General features: G+C 43.5%; 1 protein-coding gene across 2 annotated transcripts in view; it reads left to right on the top strand.

Moving 5' to 3' along the window:
* pde8a (phosphodiesterase 8A) overlaps window positions 1-20,085 on the top strand; it is a 132,853-nt gene that overhangs the window by 88,205 nt on the left and 24,563 nt on the right. For both annotated transcript variants that reach the window (XM_052040168.1, XM_052040167.1), the window contains 5 exons: window positions 349-423; window positions 2,671-2,741; window positions 3,035-3,199; window positions 12,235-12,280; window positions 13,855-13,990. In XM_052040168.1, the coding sequence (XP_051896128.1) occupies window positions 349-423; window positions 2,671-2,741; window positions 3,035-3,199; window positions 12,235-12,280; window positions 13,855-13,990 (493 nt within the window). The remainder of the gene's footprint in view (window positions 1-348; window positions 424-2,670; window positions 2,742-3,034; window positions 3,200-12,234; window positions 12,281-13,854; window positions 13,991-20,085) is intronic.

The raw sequence follows: 20,085 nt of genomic DNA, 5'->3' as shown, positions 1-20,085 counted from the left end.
CTGTTCAAACCTTTTCCCAGAGGAAGGTTTTTAATCTTTATTCAAGTGCACATGGCTAGAAGAATGGCTGATGTGGTTAATAATTTGTTTTTGTTGATAACTGGGGACTGGGCTAGACTGTAATGTCTTGGTGTCAGAGTTTGAAGGGAAAGTGTGGAATGCTTTAGTGTGGAGTGTGGAATGCTTTAGTGTGGTGTGTGGAAGGTGGAAGCCAGCAGAAGAGCTCCCCTCAACACAGTCACATAGTAACTAATCACATGTGTATGGTATGCATTTATTTAACATTGCATTCAAAACATTCCTACACCTGCCCCTGATGAGTTTAACAGTTCATTGCTTCTTTTATAGAAATCTGTACTTCCAAGTACAAAGGCAGGAGGAAAAGTTCTGATGTCAGATCCAACACATCACGAGGGAGTGATGGTATGTCACTTGCAGCAAGGTTACAATAACCTCTGCTGTCCATTTATTGTATGTGTGTACTTGCCAGAGGAATGAAGTAGGTAAGTGTTAGTGCAACTTTGCAGGACACTGAGACTGCACCTGTAATATTATGCAGTTTTGGTTTCTGTACTTGAAGAATACTTTTGCATTGGAGGCAGTGTCTTGAACGGTACTAGGCTAATTCTTGGGATGAAGGAGTTGACATTTGTAGAAAGGTTGAGCAGGTTTGGCCTATAGTCAAGAGGGGTGATTCTTATTGAAACACTATTCTGTGGGGAAATGACTATGTGGATTCTGTGACAATGTTTCCTCTGGGTGTATCTGGAACCAGAAAACGGTTTTGGAATAACCAGTTCTCCATTAGCATGGAGATGGAGAGGAATTTCTTAGTTATGATTCTCTGGATTCTCTCCCTCAGCTGTGGAGCAGAGTCATTGAATATATTAAAGGTGGAGATTGACAGATATGAGCTAAAATGAGTCCCGGAAGAGCATGGGAAAGTGGTGTGAGGCCAAGACTGGAGCGGTAGAGAGGCTCGAGAGGTTGATTGACCTATTCATCCTCTGATCTCTTCTGAAAATATCAGACAGAGTGAGTGGTTTTGGACCTTGAAGTATGAAACATTTTTTTTAAAGTAAATTGTTTTCAGGTCTTACTGAAATTATAACCCAAACACTCTGGATTCATTTACATATGACATCATCTGTGACTCTAGTTATATTTTGGGATTTAATGTGACGCATTTTGGAGTATTTTTAACTGGCTGTGTCCTCTGGCTGGAGGATTTAGAAATAAGGTCAGACACTTGACAAGGAGTTGGCCATTTAGGATAGGTGAGAAATTGCTTCAGAGGAAGGTTATCCTGTGTGCTGTCTTTGCCACCTTACTACCTATCCTGCCACCTTCTATATCCTGTCACTTTTCACACATTTTCATTTGCCCTCCCTAATTATATTACCTTAACTATTTGCTAGTTTTTTTTCTCACCTGACCAGTCAGTTGATATCTTCCTGCAATTTATCATTCTTCCTCAATGTCAAGCATGTCATCAATATTGGTATCATTGGTAAACTTCCAAATCATGGGCCCTACATTTAAATCATTGATGTATACTGTGGAAAAACAACAGACCTAATGTGAGCCTTGCAGAACTTCAATGCAGACGGCCTCTTCTTTTGACTTTTTCCCTTTGCTTTCTCTCACTGACCCAATCTTTGAACTAGTGCCACTTTCCTCTGGATCCCATGGGCTTTTGCTTTTCTGATTAGCTTGTCAAAGCCTTACAATCTATGTAGACCAAGCATGGGTGCTACCCTTATTGAACCTCTTTGTTACTACCTCAAGGTTTTTTAAGCACCATCTTCCTTTATCATTTAGATAGCATAGAATTATTAAGAGCATAAGAGTTAGGAGCAGGAGTAAACCATATGGCCTTCAGCATGCTCAACTATTAATCAAGTTCATGGCTGATCTTGTACCTCAATGTATTTTTTTTTTGCTACTCTATTCACATCTTTATTCCCTTAATTTCCAGAGATCTATTGGTCTCTGTGTTGATTGAATTTGTGCCCTGTGGGATAGAGGATTCCAAAGGTTCACCACCATCTAAAAAAATCTTCTCATCTCAGTCCTCACTGCCTACCTCTAAGGTGGAGATTGTAACCCACTCAACATCAGTCAGACAAAAGATTGATGTCCATTATGTTGAGCCCTGTAGAAGCTGAAGTTGCAAAGAGATCCCATCTCATTCATGTAAACTCCAGGGAGTACAGGTCAAGTCTACTCGATCCATCTTTGTACGGCAAACCTGCTGTCCCAGAAACTATTTTTGTGAATCTGTCACCCACTATGGCAAATATTTTTTGAGGTGCGATGGCCAAAACTGTAGACAGTACTTCAGGTGCAGTACTTCAGTATCTCACTTAAGCCCTATATAACTGCATTAAGACATCTTTACTCATGCACTCAATTCCTCTAGTAATAAGAGTCAGCATACAATTTGCCTTCCAAACTGCTTGATGATTTTAAACTTTACCTTAGAATCTTTAGCAATAACTTGATCGCTACCAGTTCCTCATTGAAGTAGTTAGTGATTTCTTGAGATGCGGATCCAGAGTACATGTTGATTGCAGTAATGCAAGGTGCGGAAAGATTGTGGGAGATGAATTCTGCACAAATTCGTCACTTTTTAGATTTTATTTGTTTCTTACTTTGTTCATTACACAGGTAGCAACCAGGCTAGGAGATCCTCTATTGCTAGGATACATTCCATGACCATTGAAGCACCAATTACCAAGGTAGAATTAACTGGAAGCTAGTCCTGATGTAATGCATGAATAATCCAAGTTATTTTAAAGTGGTTTAATTGTATTTAATTTTCCTTAAACTGGCATAAAATAATTAATAAGTAGTGGAATGAATACCACGGTGTGTATTCCAAGTTGCAGCCTTGCCTTATTGTGATAGTCTACTTGCCTAGAATTGGGGGAGGTGCATTGCCAATTCTTCTTAGGGTGCTGATTATAAATAGCATGGCATTAGGCTGAAATACATCCAAGGAGCTAATCAGTTTGTTAAACTTCATTTCAAGGTAATAAATATAATAAACGTGGCTCAAGAGAACAGCTCAGATGGTGTGGCTGAAGCTTTGGATCGTGTGCTAGAAATCCTCCGAACCACAGAATTATACTCTCCACAACTTGGAAACAAGGATGAGGACCCACACACCAGTGATCTGGTCGATGGCCTGATGTCAGTAAGTTCAGCTTGAACAATGTTCTTTAGAAATATTTTACAAAATTCTGTGGAACATGAGTAACTTTTCAGTGCTTTTGCTAGACTGAATCCAGAGGACAAAACAGACTGCAGATACTGGAATCTGGAACAAGAAACTGAACACTTGAACTGTGAGTCAAGCAGCATCTGTGGAGGCAAGAGGTGTAAGATGTTTTTGGGTTGAGATCCTGCAACAGGACTGAGGGGGAAGAGGAAAGATTGCCAGTGTATAGCACTGGGGGGTGGGGATAAAGGCTGGTAGGTGATAGGTGGAACCAGATGGGAAGGGATGAGATTAGGGGGGAGGGAAAGGTGAACATGGGTGTGTGGGAGGAGAACACCAAAAGACAACTCCGGTTGCATGTCATTTTAACTCTCCTTCCCACTCCCACACTGACATTTCTAACCCCGGCTTTATCTATTGCTATGGAAAGGCCAAACTCAAACTGGAAGAACAACATCTCTCATTCCACCTGGGTAGTTTACAATGCAACAGTACCAACACTGAGTTTTCTAAGTGCAGGTAACCCACACACTCTCAAACCCACCTAGTTTTCTTTTCCCTTTGTTCACCTCTCACGCGCACCCACCCCCCAATCTGGTTCCACCTATTACCTACCACCCTTCCTTGTATTGCGATATACTGGCAGTCTTTCCTCCTCCCTCTTGGTCCTGATTCAGGATCTTGATCCGAAATGTTGACTTACAGCTGCTGCTTCCTCAGATGCTGCTTGACCCACTGAATTCTTCCAGAGGTCTGTTGTTTGAATTCAGTGGAACTATTTGAGCTTTTATTTCCTGCTTCTATCCTGACTGTTCATTTTAGCAACAGCTCAACAATCAATTTTTTATTTTAATTTAACCTAATGTGGGTTCAGCAACACTAATGGAAGTTTTAAAACTCGAGTGCTTAAAAAGGCTGTGTGTGGACCAGAGTTCCATTATTTCCAGGAAAAGAATCGGCTTGTGTGTGGAACTAAGCAACAGTGGGGTTGGGGGGTGTGGGTGCGGGGTGTGGGTGGTGAGAGGGAGGAGTGGCGTGCAGAAAGTGTGGGTTGGAGTTGTATATAGGTTCTTAAACTATGGTAATGTAGCATGCAGGAAATTGGAGGCAAGCAAATGGGGTTACAATAATCATAGAATTTAGGTCGGTGCTGTGACATTTGTTAATTTTGATATATTGATGATTTGGATGCGAATGTTGGAGGTATGATTTATGCTTGTGGATGGTACAAAAATTGTTGTGGATAGCGAGGAAGGTTGTGTAAGGCTACAGCAGGATGTCGATCAGGTGGAAAGTTGAGCAGAGCATTGATAGCTGGAATTTAATCCTGACAAGTGTGTGGTGATACATTTTGTGAAGTCAAATGTGAGTAGAAAATGTACAGTAAATGGTAGGACACCAGGAATGCTAATGAACAGAGACCTAGGAATCCAAATCCATAGTTCCCTGAAAGTGACAACACAGGCAGAGGATAGTGGTGGCCTTTCCTATCCAAGTACCTGTGCAGCTGCCTTTTTAAATATGTAATTTTTTTCTGCCTCTACCACCACCTTTGGCAGCTCATTCCAGATAACCACCACCCTCTGTGTGGAAAGATTTGCCCCCCAGATCTCCATTTAAATTTCTTTCCTTTCACCTTAAACTTGTGTCCTCAAGTTCCAGACTCTCCTGGCTTGGGAAAAAGACATTATCTATCCTATCTATGCCCCTCATAATTTTATAAACCTCAATGAGGTAGTCCTTCAGCCTCCTACATTCCAGTGAGAGCAAACTCAGCCTATCCTTATAACTACAGCCCTCCATTCCAGCATACATCGTGGTGAATCTCTTCAGTATTTGCTGTATTGCTACAACATCCTTCCTGTATGTGGTGACTAGAACTGTACATAATAAAAGTGCAGTCTAATCAATGTTTTGTACAATTGCAAATGTGACATCTCAGTTCTTGTACTCTCTGCCTCCTCATGTAAACTTCAGAAATCATTCAATACCAATTCCCTATACCTGACACAGCCTTTCCCAGCTGCTTTCTTCACTATTCTTTCCACCTGTGTCACCAGTTTTAGGAAACTATGGACTTGCACACCAAGATCTCTCTGCATCAACATTCCTAAGATCCCTGCCTCTTACTCGTGTGTCCTACTAGAATTTGATGACTCAAAGTATATTGCCTCATACTTGCCACCACTCCGCCTGACTTTCCATCTGACCTCCTTCGCTTTCTACGACTTCAACAATTTCTGCGTCATCCGAAAACTTGCTAATCAAACCACCCACATTTCATGCATGTTGTTTATACATAAGTCCCAACACTGATTCCTGTGGTACACCACTTCCAGTCATACAGTGTGTATACAGGCCCTTCGGCCCAACTAGTTCATGCTGACCAAGATGCCCATGTAAACTAGTCCCGTTTGGCCCATATCCCTCTAAACCTTCACCAACAAACTATTTGCTGAAGTAAGTGGGTCGAGCAGCACCTGGAGGAGGAAAGCAATTGTCGGCATTTCGGGGCGAAACTCTGCATTAGGACAGAGTGGAGAGGGGCGATGGCCGGTATAAAGAGGGAAAGGGGAGTGTGAGACGGGAGCCTGAGGTGATTGGTGGACTGAGGAGGGGTGTAAGATGACAGGTAGGTAGTGCTGGGGAGGGGGGTGGAATTGGGGGACAGTGGTGAGTAAATGATAGATGGCAGCAGACCAAGAGAGGAAAAAAATTAAAGGTGGATGGAGCAAGGTGGGGGAGAGGGGAGTGTGAAGGTTGGAGACAGCTGCTGGAGGGAGATCAGCAGGAACACAAGCTACCAGTGCAGGACTCGCCACACTCCCCTCCCCCACCTTGCTCCAGCTGCCTCCATATTTTTTTAGCTCCCTCTCGCGTGTGCTCGGTCTGCCTGCCTCCATTTATCGTTGTCTCCCAAATCCAAAAAGTGCAAAGTGTTGCATTTTTGGAAGTCAAACCAGGGTAGGACTTGAACAGTGAATGGATGGGCCCTGGGGATTCAGAGTACTACAGCATAGAAACATCGGCTCATCTAGTCCATGCCGACCTGATCTTCTGCCTAGTCCCATCTACCTGCACCCAGACCATATCCCTCCAAACCCCTCCCATCCATGCACCTATCCAAACTTAATAATTGAACGTGCATCTAGCATTTGCACTAGCAGCTCATCCACACTCACACCACTCTGAAGAAGTTCCCCTCAAATTCCCCTTGTATATTTCACCTTTCACCCTAAATGTGTCATCTAGTTCTAGTCTCACCCAACCTTAGGGTGAATGCATGCAGGCTTTTTCCCCTATCTATGCCCCTCATAATTTTGTACACCTCTATAAGATCTCCTCTCATTCTCCTGTGCTCCAGGGGTTAAACTCTTAACTTATTCAACCTTTCCCTATAACTCAGGTCCTCAAGCCCTGGCAACATCCTTGTAAATTTTCTCTGCACTCTTTCAAGCTTCTCGATATCTTTCCTGTAGGTAGGTGACCAGAACTGCACACAATACTCTAAATTTGTCTTGTACAACTTCAATGTAACATCCCAACTCCTGTACTTGGTGCCCTGATATATGAAGGCCAAAGTGCCAAAAGCTCTCATTACAACCCTATCTGCTGCTTTCTGGGAACTATGCATCTGTATTCCCAGGTCCCCTTGTTCTACCACACACCTCGGAGCCCTGTACAAGTCTTACCCTGGTTTGTCCTCCCAACATGCATCTCCTCACACTTGTCTGCATTAAATTCCATCTGCCATTTTTCAGCCTATTTTCCTAGCTGATGAAGATAATAAATCTTTATTAGTCACATGTACATCGAAACACAGTGAAATGCATCTTTTGCGTAGTGTGTTCTGGGGGCAACCCACAAGTGTCACCATGCTTCTGGCGCCAACATAGCATGCCCGCAACTTCCTAACCCATACGTCTTTGGAATGTGGGAGGAAACTGGAGTACCCGGAGGAAACCCACGCAGAGTGGCCGGAATTGAACCAGGGTCGCTGGCGCTGCAAAGTGTTACGCTAACTGCTACACTACCGTGCTTGCCCACACAAGATCACGCTGCAAGCTTTGATAGCCTTCCTTGCTGTCCAGTATGCAACCAATCTTGCTGTCATCCACACATTTGCTGATCCAATTTACCACATTATCATCTAAATCATTAATATAGATAAACAACAACGGACCCAGCACCAATCCCTGCAGCACACCAGTAGTCACAGGCCTCCAGTCAGAAGGGCAACCATCTACTACCACTCTCTGGCTTCTACTAAGCCAATGTTGAATACAATTGGCTACTTCATCCTGAATGCTAAGTGACTTAACCTTCTGGATCTGCCTCCCATGTGGGACTTTGTCAAAGGCCTTGCTATAGTCCACGTAGACAATATCCACCGTCTTTCCCTTGTCAATCGACCTTAGGAACCTCCTCGAAGAACTTTAAGATTGGATTGACGTGACCTACCACGCACAAAGCCATGTTGACTATTCCTAATCAGGCCCTGTCTATCCAAATACTTATATATCCTGTCCCTCAGAATACCTTCCAATAACTTACCCAAAACTGACATCAGGCTCACTGGCCTGTAATTTTCTGGCTTATTCTTAAAGCCTTTCTTGAACAACGGAACAACATTAGTTATTCTCAAGTCCTCTGGCACCTCACCCATGGCTAAGGATGTTTTAAATATCTCTGCCAGGGCCCTGCAATTTCTGCACTGGCCTCCCACAAGCTCCAGGGAGACACCTTGTCTGGCCCTGGGGATTTATCCACCACCTTTCGCCTCAAGATAGCCAGCACCACCTCTTCTGTAATCTGGATATGGTCCATGACCTCACTACTCTTTTGCCTCAGTTCTAGTCTTTCTGTCTCCAGAGTGAATACGGATGCAAAAAATTCATTTAAGATCTCCATCTCTTTCAGCTCCATGCCTTGATGACCACATCGATCTTCAAGAGGACCAATTTTGTCCCTTGCTACCCTTTTGCTCTTAATATAGCTATAGAAACCTTTGGGATTCTCTTTCACCCTGTCTGGTAGGGTAACCTCATGTCCTCCTTTTGCCCTCCTGATTTCTCTCTCAAATGTTCTCTTGCATTTTTATTACTCTGTGCCTCATTTGATCCAAACTGCCTACACCTGATATATGCCTCCTTTTTCTTTACCAGGGCCTCAATACCTCTCGATAACCAAGGTTCCCTAAACCTGTTAGCCTTGCCTTTTATTCTAACAGGAATGTACAGATCCTGTACTTTCAATCTTTCACTTTTGAAAGCCTCTCACTTACCAAGTATCTCTTTGCCGGAGAGCAACCTATCCGTTTTCCAATCCATGCCTGCCAGATCCCTTCTGATGCCATTGACATGGGCCTTACTCCAATTTAGAATCACATCCTGAGGACCAGTCCTATCCTTCTCCATAATTATCTTGAAACTAATGGAATTATGATCACTAGATCCAAAGTGTTCCCCTACACACACTTGTCACCTGCTCTGCCTCGTTCCCTAAGAGGAGATCCAGTATCGTGCTCTCTAGTTGGGACCTCTACATATTGATTAAGGAAACTCTCCTGAACACTTGACAAACTCTATCCCATCCAATCCCTTTACAGTATAGGAGTCCCAGTCAATATGTGGAAAGTTTAAAATCACCTACTATCACAACCTTGTATTTCTTGCAACTGTCCGTTGTCTCTCTACAAATGTTGTTCCTCTAAATCCCGCTGACTATTGGGAGGTCTATAATATAGTCCCATCAACGTGGTCATCCCTTTTTTTTATTCCTCAGTTCCACCCACATTGCCTCAGTAGACAAGCCCTCCAGTATGTCCTCTCCGAGCATGGCTGTGACATTTTCTGTGATAAGTAATGCCACCCCTCTACCTTTTAATATCTCCCTCTCGTGTCTAAAACATTCAAACCCCGGAACACTGAGCTGCCAGTCCTGCCCCTCCTGCAACCAAGTCTCACTAATGGCTACAACATCATAATTCCATGTGCTGATCCATGCTCCATAAGTTCATCTGCCTTACCTATAATACTCCTTGCATTGAAATAGACACATCTCAGAACATTAGTCCCACCACACTCATCAACCTGTCTGTATCTCTCTCTGCTTGTAGGCTTAACATCTACTTTCCCCACAGTCACTCCACTTGCTACCCTGCCACTCTCGTTCCCACCATCCTGTAACTAATTTAAACCACCCCCACCTCCCGAGCAGCACTAGCAAATCTTCCCACAAGGATATTGATCCTCTAGTTTAGATGTAAACCGTCCCATTTCTACTGGTCCCACCTGCCCTGGAAGAGTCCAATGATACGAAAATCTGAAGCCCTCCTTCCTGCACCATCCCCTTAGCCACGTGTTAAACTGGACTATCTCATCGGTACTGATGTGGACCACGGCTTCTGGCTGCTCACCCTCTGGCACTTGGGAGGCAACTTGCCATCCGGGAGTCTTGTTCTCGTCCACAGAACCTCCTATCTGTTCCACTAACCAATGAATCCCCTAACACTACTGCACTCCTCTATTCCCCACCCCCCTTCCCTTCTGAGCCACAGAGCCAGACTCAGTGCCAGAGACCTGGTCGCTGTGGCTTTCCTCTGGTAGGTCATTCCCCCTCCCCACAACAGTATCTAAAACGATATACTTATTGAGGGGAATGGTCACGGGTGCCTGGCACTGACTGCTTATCCCCTTTCCCTCTCCTGTCAGTCACCCAACTACCTGCATCCTACAACTAGGTGTGACTACCCCATGTAACTCCTGTCTATCATCTCTTCAGTTTCCTGAATGATCTGGGGTTCATCCAGCTCCCCAACACAATCAGTAAGAAGCTGCAGCCAGATGCACTTCTCACAGGTGTAGTCATCAGGGACACTGGACCCCGATTTCCCACATCCTACAAGAGGAGCATACCACTGCCCTGACTGTCATTTCACTGCGCTACTGTGGAAGAAGAGAAAAACAAAGACCTTATGTGAACCTCATCATAGCTTCCACTCACAGTAGCCTCCTGAATCAAAGCCAAGTCAATGATAACAAAATAAAAACATTACCTGTTCTTACCTATGCCTTCTCTCTGAAGCCTTTTTCCCTGGTGAGCTGCTCTTACTCTCCAGACTTGGGCCACTTACTCTGCCTCTTCACGCCAAAGCCTCAGCTCCCCACTCTAACAATGGCCATTCTGCTTAACCCTAACTTTATATTGGCTGCTGCTACTTAGCCAATCAATTATTACTTACAATATGCCAGTGTGCCTCTTTAAGGGTCCTGCTAGCTGAAACTGAACGCAAAGTCCTGAGATTCACCTCTTTTGAAATCTCCCACCTCTCGCTCCAAGTCCTGGCTCCTGCTCTCTCCTGCACAAAAGCACAGAGACTTGCCTCTCTTGAAGAGTGTTGTGGAGCAGAGGGACCTAGGAGTACAGGTATATAGTTCCCTGAAAGTTGCATCAAAGTGGACAGGGTGGTAAAGAAGGCATTTAGCATGCTGGCCTTCATTCAGGGCATTGAGTATGAGAATTGGGATATTATGTTACAGTTGTATAAGGTATTGGTGAGATCACACTTGGAGTATTGTGTACAGTTTTGATTGCCCTGTAATAGGAAAGATGTCATTAAGCTGGAAAGAGTGCAAAGAAGACTTACAAAGATGTTGCCAGGACTCGAGGGCCTGAGTTATAGGGAGAGGTTGGGCAGGTTTGGACTTTATTCCTTGGAGCAGGAGATTGGGGGGTGACCTAATAGAGGTGTATAAAATTGTGAGGCCTTATAGATAGCGTGAATACAGTCTGTTTCCCAGAAAGGGGTACTAAAATCTAGAGGGCATAGGTTTAAGATGAGAGGTCAAAGGTTTAAAAGGGACCTGAGGGGAACTTTTTCAGAGGGTGGTGAGTATATGGAACAAGCTACTGGAGAAAGTGGTTGAGGTAAGTACAATTACAATATTTAAGACATTTGGATAAATACATGGATAGGAGGGGTTTAGAAGTATGGGCCAAATAAGACTAGCTTCGTGGGTGCCTTGGTTGGCATGGGTGAGTTGGGCTGAAGGACCTGTTTCCATGCTGTATTACTCGGATTCTACAGCAGGAAATGGCACTGAAATGAATAGCTGTAATATTACTGAATGGCAGAACAGGCATGTGAAGGAATGGCCTACTCCTAATTGTTATAAGAATCTTGGGATCCTCTAAGCAGTGGAAGGGCACCCTAAGGAATTGTCCTTTAGTGTGGTCACCACTCCTGAGCTATGCTGTCAGTCTATTAGCTTTTGTGAAATCTCAACTGATTTAGGGACATGAAGTTCTGTATACAGTTTTGAAAGCTAGAGTTGTATGTTGTGTGAGAGATTAAGTGAACTGGTCAGGCTTCCTGATTCTCACTGCTGTCTTATGATTCCTGTTCCCCATCAGGTGAGTCTGTAAAATGGGATGGTGTGTAATCATTCAGCCTTCAGTAAGGTATCAGACTCTGCACCCTGTCTACCAGTGATATAGCTGACACAGGTGTGGGAACAAGGGGGAATAAATGAAACCACCAGATGCTACCAAAGTGCACATTTACTCTCTGTCCAAGGGTCTGTGTACATTGTATCTGGAGAAGACAAACCTCATTCATCACTTGCCTTTTCATAAGGGTGAGAACAGTACCTCACATCCCAAGCCTGATACCATAATATTTCCTCCTGTGTGTTGAACTACCAAACTTTATAGATTCATCTGACTTGAAATGGTGTTCTAGACAAGCCTTCAGTGGCCTTGAGCTCTCTTATGTTGCAGTCCTTTCTCAGGGCCACTCGATATTACCAAATGTGTGAGGAGACGTCAGCTATTTTGCTTTTGGCATTATTTCCACCAAATGAACATGTGACGAGTATGCTCAGGACTGGAGCTGTAGATCTGGTACTTGTCAAATGCTGCAAACACATTCAACAGAAATGCAGCTTTTTGTTGGAGCCTCATTGAGTAATCGCGTGACCACTGTAACTCTCCTCTCTTGGTGCTTGTAGGATGGCTTGCGGAAACTATCTGGAAATGAGTATGTCTTCACCAAAAGTAAGTTGGTCCAGTTTAATCTATCTGAATTTCCTGTCTGGTTCTGTGAGAGTTTTTCATGGGGTTTGTTATCAAGGCCGTTTGGATGTTAATTTGTATGGGGTTGTTGCAAGGGATGACTATGACCCTGCATCCCACTAATCTGTTCCACTATTATTAGATTATGACTAACATGTACCTCAATTCCATTCACCCACATTGGCTCTGTGTGGATGTTCTGACCTAATTTATCAATCTTGATCTTTAGAATTTCAATTGATCCAGTGTCTGCAGCATCTGGGGAGAAAGTTCATGACTTCCACTACCTTGTGTACGGCAAAAGTTCTCACATCTAAGTTGTAGTTCTGATTTTAAAATGGGATTAGAACAATGCTGCTTAATTTATCTTAATACCCAGGGAGAGAGAGACCATTATTCCATTAATCTTTGATTATTTTTAATACACTATATTTTAATCATTTGTTATCTGGTCACTGAAGTCTGTGTTTCTCTGAAATTACTGTCTCAAAACAGAAGGAAGCCATTCAGTTTCTCAAGCTTGTCCATCAGATCATGGTTGAGCTGTATATTTAATTCTGTCTAATTTCTTCCCTAACAAACATTTTAGGTCTTTGGTAAAGTTGTTAAATTACTAGGCTGGTAATTGAAGCCTGGAATACGATCTAGAGAAGTGTATTCAAATTCTATCACAGCAGCTGGGAAATATAAACTTGATTAATTCAGTAACCTGGCAGTTAAAAGTAGATTTTTTTGAGGGAAGTGTTCTAATTTTACCTCATTCTAGACTCTGAGGACGAGGGCAATAGTTTGTTTACCTTATTAACTTTATACCTCAACAGATCATCCCTTACTGTACATTTTGCTAACAGTATAGGAAAGCATTTGATAATTTCTTGAGCTTTTATCATGTGCCTTCTGGAAGTGTATGTGCATATACTCTTCTCTCTTTTGGAGTTGATAATGTTTCAAACAAAAAGCTTGTAGAATTTTTCTTACTGTTTAAGTTCATACCATCTCTCTGATCAGTTATTTATACAAATTCTAATTGCTGTGTCTGTTTAAAAAAAAATAAGCATCTTCTAACACTGCCCTAATGGGCATATGATTTCTGTGTCTGTATTCCTAACTTTGAATAACATTATTTACCAATAATAAAATTTTCATTTTTCAAACTCCCATCTGCCAATGTCCCCTGTAACTTTTCTGCTTAATCTATACAACCTTTTGTACCATCAAACCTGCCATGATGTAGGTGAATAAAAATCAAAAAAGCTGAAGATGTTTTTAATCTGAAATGAAACAAAATGCTGCGAATGCTCAGCAGGTCAGCAGCATCTCTTGGAGAGAAGCCAAGTTAACTTTCCAAGTCGAAGACCCTTTTCCAGTTCTGATGAAAGCTCTTTCACTTGAAACATTAACTCTGCTTCTCATTCCACCCTTGCTGCCTGACCTACCAGCATTTTCTGCATGTGGGGTCTGTACAGACGGATAAGCGACTAGTCCCTTGGTGGCTGTGTGAAATTCATGTGATGTTCCTTAGATTATCAATTATTCTGTGGTTTCTTTTCCCTCAGATGCCCAACTAAGCCTCAGTCACTTGCCTGTTTCAACCTCTCTCAATGATATCCCTCCAAGGATTACTGAATTGATGGAAAATGAGCAGGCTTGGGATTTTGATATATTTGAATTAGAGGCTGCAACACACAAAAGGTAAACTGAAATGCTGATAAGGAGATTGAGGCAGTGAGGAATTTGGATGTCAGACCTGCTCAAAATGATCAAAGATCTACGTCTGCTTAGATGAGGTGCTCTGGAATGAATCAGTTCAGTAACTTGAAATATTTGGGAAAGGTGTTCCAGTGTGATTGGTAGAAGAATAAGTGCCATTTACAAGGCTGATTGGGGTCATAAAGATGTGCATGGGAAGGAGGTTAACTTGTACATGTATCAGTCAAGATTCAGTTCAGTTTCTTGTTCCTTGTACAGGGCAAGGAGAGTAGCTCACAGCTCAGGCCGACAGATGATTGGACTTGTGCTTGGTTGTCTTTTGAGGTTACTGCTACAGGTTTTCACGTGCCATTTCACTGCCCCTTCAGGAACAGATATGTAAACAAATTCGACAAAGGTGCAAGAGCAATAGGGTTATTGTAGCGGGGGATGTTAACTGTCCAGAGGCTTAGTTGGGGCAGAATTCGTTAGGTACATCCAGTATTAACACAGTATGTAGACAGCAGAGGGAAGGAGCCATACTAGACCTACTGTTGGGAAATAATCCTGGATAGGTGATTGGAGTTTCATTGAAAGAGCATTATGGGAACAGTGATCATAAGTTTTCAGATAGTTGCGGATAAGGATAAGACTGGATCTCTGGGTGTGTGTGGGGTGCGAGATTGGGGAAAGGCTAAGTACAACAGTATTACATGGGCTGGGGAGAGTAGATTGGATAGGGTGAGTTTGTTTTCCCTCGAGTGAAGGAGGCTGAGGGGTAACCTAATAGGTGTATTAAATTACAAGAGCAATAGATAGGGTATCGTTTTCCCTAGGTATCAAAATCTTTTTTCCCATGGTAGGGATATCAAAAACGAGAGGGCAGAGGTTTAAGGTGAGAGGAAGGAGTTTGGTTTTTATACAGAGCATGGTTGATGTCTGGAATGTGCTGCCAGAGGTGGTGGTGGGATCAGATACAAAGACTGCTTTTTAAGAGGCATCTATACAATGGCTGTATAAATGGACAAGGCATAGAAGGATATGGACCTAATGAGAGCAAATGGGATTGGTGTAAATGGACAGAAAGACCCTCATGGATGTGGTGGGTCAAAGGGTCTGTTTCTGTGCTGTATAGCTCTGTGACTCAATAGCAGAAAGGCATCTCTATTCTTGTACCCAGCTCCTTGAGCAATAAAGGCCTTGTACCATGTGCCTTCCTAACCACCTACACCTGTATGATTTTTATTTATAAAGACACTCGGGGCCCTTCAACACATTTCTCATTCCCTCACCATTTTAAAAAGAATTACTCAGTTGCAGGAAAACCTCACATTTTTCCACAATCCATTCTATAGAAACATAGAAAAAAATAGAAAACCTACAGCACAATACAGGCCCTTTGGCCCACAAAGTTGTGCCAAACATGTCCCTACCTTAGAGATTACTGGGTTTACCCATAGCCCTCTATTTTTCTAAGCTCCATGTAACTATCCAAAAGTCTCTTAAAAGACCCTATTGTATCTGCCTCCATCACCGTTGCCAGCAGCCTATTCCACGCACTCACCACCCTGAGTAAAAAAAAACTTACCCCAACATCTCCTCTGTACCTACTCCCCAGCACCTTAAACCTGTGTCCTCTTGTGCCAACCATTTCAGCCCTGGGGAAAAGCCTCTGACTATCTACACAATCAATGCCTGTTATCATCTTGTATATCTCTATCAGGTCCCCCCTCATCCTCCGTCACTCCAAGGAGAAAAGGCCGCGTTCACTCAACCCGTTTTCATAAGGCATGCTCCGCATTCCAGGCAGCATCCTTGTAAATCTCTTCTGCACCCTTTCTATGGTTTCCACATCCTTCCTGTAGTGAGGCAACCAGAACTGAGCACAGTACTCCAAGTGGGGTCTGACCAGGGTCCTATATAGCTGCAACATTACCTCTCGGCTCCTAAGTTCAATTCCACGATTGGACGATATACCGTATGCCTTCACCACAGAGTCAACCTGTGTAGCTGCTTTAAGAGTCCTATGGACTCAGACCCCAAGATCCCTTTGAACCTCCACACTGCCAAGAGTCTTACCATTAATACTACATTCTGCCATCATATTTGACCTACCAAAATGAACCACTTCACACTTATCTGGGTTGAACCATCTGCCACTTCTCAGCCCAGTTTTGCATCCTATCTATGTCCTGCTGTAACCTCTGACAGCTCTCCACACTATCCACAACACCTCCAACCTTTGTGTCATCAGCAAACTTACTAACCCACCCCTCCACTTCCTCATCCAGGTCACTTATAAAAATCATGAAGAGCAGGAGTCCCAGAACAGATCCCTGAGGCACACCACTGGTCACCAACCTCCATGGGAAGGGTTGGGGCAAAAGTGGCAGGCAATAGGTATATACAGGTGAGGAGGGGTTGATCGGAAGATGGATGGAAGGGTGGGTGGGAATAGTGACGGGCTGGGAGGTGGAATAACAAAGGACTGCAGATGAAATTTGATAGGAGAGGAAGGTGGAGCATGGAGCCAAATAAAGAAGGTGGGGAGGGCAGATGGGAACAGTGGAAGGGGACCCAGTGGGATGAGTGGGTCATGAGCTGATGGAATAGGTGAGGGAGGAGAGAAACTTTCTGATGGGGGGTGGGGGGGGGTGGGTGTAGGAGGAGAGAGAAAGGGAACGGGGAGCAGTTTACGTAAAACTGGTGGATTCAATGTTCGTGCCATAAGCTTGTAGACTACCCAGATGGAATATGAGGTGTTTGTGTTTAGCCTCACCCTGGTAGTGGAGGAGGCCAAGGACAGACATGTGGGAATAGGGAGGAGAATTAAAATGGCTAGCAACTGGGAGCTCCAGATGGCCATTGCAGACAGAGCACAGGTGCTCAGCAAAGCAGTCACCCAGTCTACGATTGGTCTCTCCAATGTAGAGGCAGCCACATTAAGAGCACTGAATGCATTAGACAAAATTGAAGGTGGTGCTCTGCTTCATACGGAAGGGCTGTTTTGGTCCCTGGATGGTGGTGAGAGAGGAGGTATAGGGACAGGTGTTACACCTCCTATAGATGCAGGGGAAAGTGCCTGGAAAGGGGGAGGGATGGGTGGGGAGGGGAAGGTATGGCTGATGGTGGGATCACATTGTAGCTGGTGGAAATGTCAAAAGAATGATGTGCTGGCACTCTCTCTGTGACTCCCTGGTTTATCATTCCCACCCCCTCCCCAGGAACTTTCCCCTGCAACCATTTCAGTTGAGAAGAGACTGGAGGGGTTAGGTCTTTTCTCTGGAGTGGAGAAGGTTCAGAGGGGACGTGATTGAGTTTTTTATATATATATAGGGTGGAAAACTTCTCCCCATATCAGAGAGAGAGAAAACTAGAGGGTGTAGGTATGGGGTGGGGGGTGGGGGCTAGATGTTGAGGGCATCTGAGGGGAACCTTCACCCAGAGAGAGGCAAGTCCCTGGAGTGCACTGCCCGAGGGAGTGGTTGAAGCTGGGTCATTGACAGCATTTAAGAAGCGTCTAGATGAACAGTTGAACACAGAGGGCTATGGAGCAAGTGCTGGGAGATGGGATTAATATGGAAGGGTGCCCACTGGTCAGTATGGATGAGCTGGGCCAAATGGCCTGTTTCCATGCTGTACCTTTCTATGACTGAGGGCTGTGGAGCCTCTGTCATAGCTATTGTTGATTTTTTTTTAGATGAGTTGGGATCTCACTGAGTTCCAGAGCAGAAACAAGGGGCTGAATGGTCTACTCCTCCTGTTTCTTGTTCCTGGTCCTGAGATTGAGTGATTCCAGACTTATTGATCTGGAGATGGATTTATCCTGGGTTTACTGCTCCCAATGTTTAATTGGGGCTGAGTTTGTTTCCCTTGGATTGGAGACAGCTGAGGGGGGGACCTGAGAGCAGTGTGTGTAAAACCACAGAACATGGTTAAGGGAAGTCGGAGGTTTGACAGATTTAATGAAGAATATTTTCACAACAAGGTGGTTGGAATAGTCATAGAGCTGTACAGCACAAAAACAGCCCTTCAGCCCAACTTGTCCAGGCTGATCAAGATTTCTAGCTAAGCTTGTCCTATTTGCCTGTGTTTGGCCCATATCCCTTTAAATCTTTCACATCCATGTACCTGTCCAAATGTCTTTTCAATGTTGTATTTGTATCCACCTCTACCATTTCCTCTGGCAGTTCGTTCTGTATACCCACCACCCTCTGTGTGGAAGACTTGCCCCTTAGGTCCCCTTTGAATCTTCCCCTCTTACCTTAAACCTCTGCCCTCTAGCTTTAGACTCCCCTAACCTGTGATTAAAAACTATGACTGTCTACTAGAATGCACTGCCTGAGGGAGTGATGGAGATTCCCGCAAAATTTAAGTATCTGGATGAGCATTTGAATCAGCAAGGTAGAGAAGGTTACAGGCCAAGTATTAAAAATGTGATTAGTATAGATGGGAACTAGTGGGCTGAATGGCCTGTGTCTCTGTGGTATGACTCCATTACCACCTTTCAATCCATACTAGTATATTCCATGTGCTATAATCCTCATCATTAACTACTGTGTGTTTGGCTGTAACAAAAGTCTTTGTACCTTCCACCTGTTCTGCTTTCTCCTTGATCAGATAAATTCTCATAAATGTCAAGCATGGAGTCCCTATCATTAACCAAAGTTGTATCTGCTCAATTCTGTTATTTTCTAAGTATTTTGATATCACATCTTTTGTTGTAGATTCCAGCAATTTCCCAACCACCAATCAGAATTTCCCCCTTTCACCTCTTCCTCCTTTTGTATGTAGTGGGCTCACATTTACCGCCCTCTAGTAACAGGGTGTAGAGGGATCACATTTACCGCCCTCCCGGTAACAGGGTGTAGTGACCTCACATTTACCGCCCTCTCGGTAACAGGGTGTAGAGGGCTCGTGTTTACTGCCCTCCCAGTTACAGGAACATTCCAGAATCAGTGCAACTTTGAAAAATGAGGACCAGCACATTCAGTATCTCCACAGAGGCCCCTTTTAAAACACAGGAACGTAGATCATCAGGTTCTGCAGATTCATCAGTTTTCTGGCTCATTAACCCCTTGGGTGACATTTTACTGAGACCAGTTTATTTCCTTATTTGCATTGGTTCTCTGGCATTTCTGGGAGTTTTTGTTGTGCCTTCTATTGAGGGGGATGTGAAGTATTTGTTTGATTCCTCTGCCATTTCCTTATTCTCCATTATAAATTCCCTGTAAGGGACACACATTTGCCATCCTTTTCATCTTTTATATATGTCCTGTGACCTATTGGAACCACCTTTCTTTTTCCATGATTGTCTTTAAGGAATTTATGTGATGCAGATAGTGTGTTACTGTTTTAAATGCTGACCATTGCCTTTCCACTGTCAAACTTTCTAATGTATCACAACTCAACTGCCTCTCATACCTTTGTAGTTTCCTCTGTTTGGATTGAAATTACTTTAAAACAATTTTAAATTCTACTATATCATCACTTTCCTGGGAAATCCTTTATAGACTGTGGAATTAGAAAGGGTTAATCTTGTTAAAGGATTTCCCAGGAAAGTGATGATATAGTAGAATTTAAAATTGTTTTAAAGTAATTTCAATCACCAGGGTTTTCAATCCAAACGGGAAACTACGAAGGTATGAGAGGCAGTTGAATTGTGGTACACTAGAAAGTTCAACAGTCTGAATATTCTTTTCCTGAGTCATTTTTTTTTAAATGTACTGATCTAGAAATCCATCTCCTACACATTCCTGGAATTCATCCTCTTAGTTTGATTTGCCGTCCGTATCAAAGTACTCCATGTTTACAGTATTACCCTGTTATAGGCACCTTTTTCTTTATTTATACCATGCCCTACTTCACAATTAGTAACCAGAGGCCAATAAATAGGTCCACCAATATTTTCTGCCACTTGCCCTTGGCTACAACCAAACCAATTCTACTTCTGTACCACCATCTGCGGAGTCAAGATCCTTTCTAACAGCAGCACAGTCAGTGGAGCTGCTGCCTCAGTTCCAGTAACTCAATCCTGAAATCTGGTTTTATCTGTGTGGAATGTGCATGTTTTCCCTGGGACCACATGAGTTTCCTCT

This window comes from Pristis pectinata, chromosome 28 (genome assembly GCF_009764475.1).
Source record: "Pristis pectinata isolate sPriPec2 chromosome 28, sPriPec2.1.pri, whole genome shotgun sequence".
NCBI lineage: Eukaryota > Metazoa > Chordata > Chondrichthyes > Rhinopristiformes > Pristidae > Pristis > Pristis pectinata.
The sequence above is the reverse complement of the archived record's forward strand: the minus strand, read 5'-3'. Positions and strand labels throughout refer to the sequence as shown.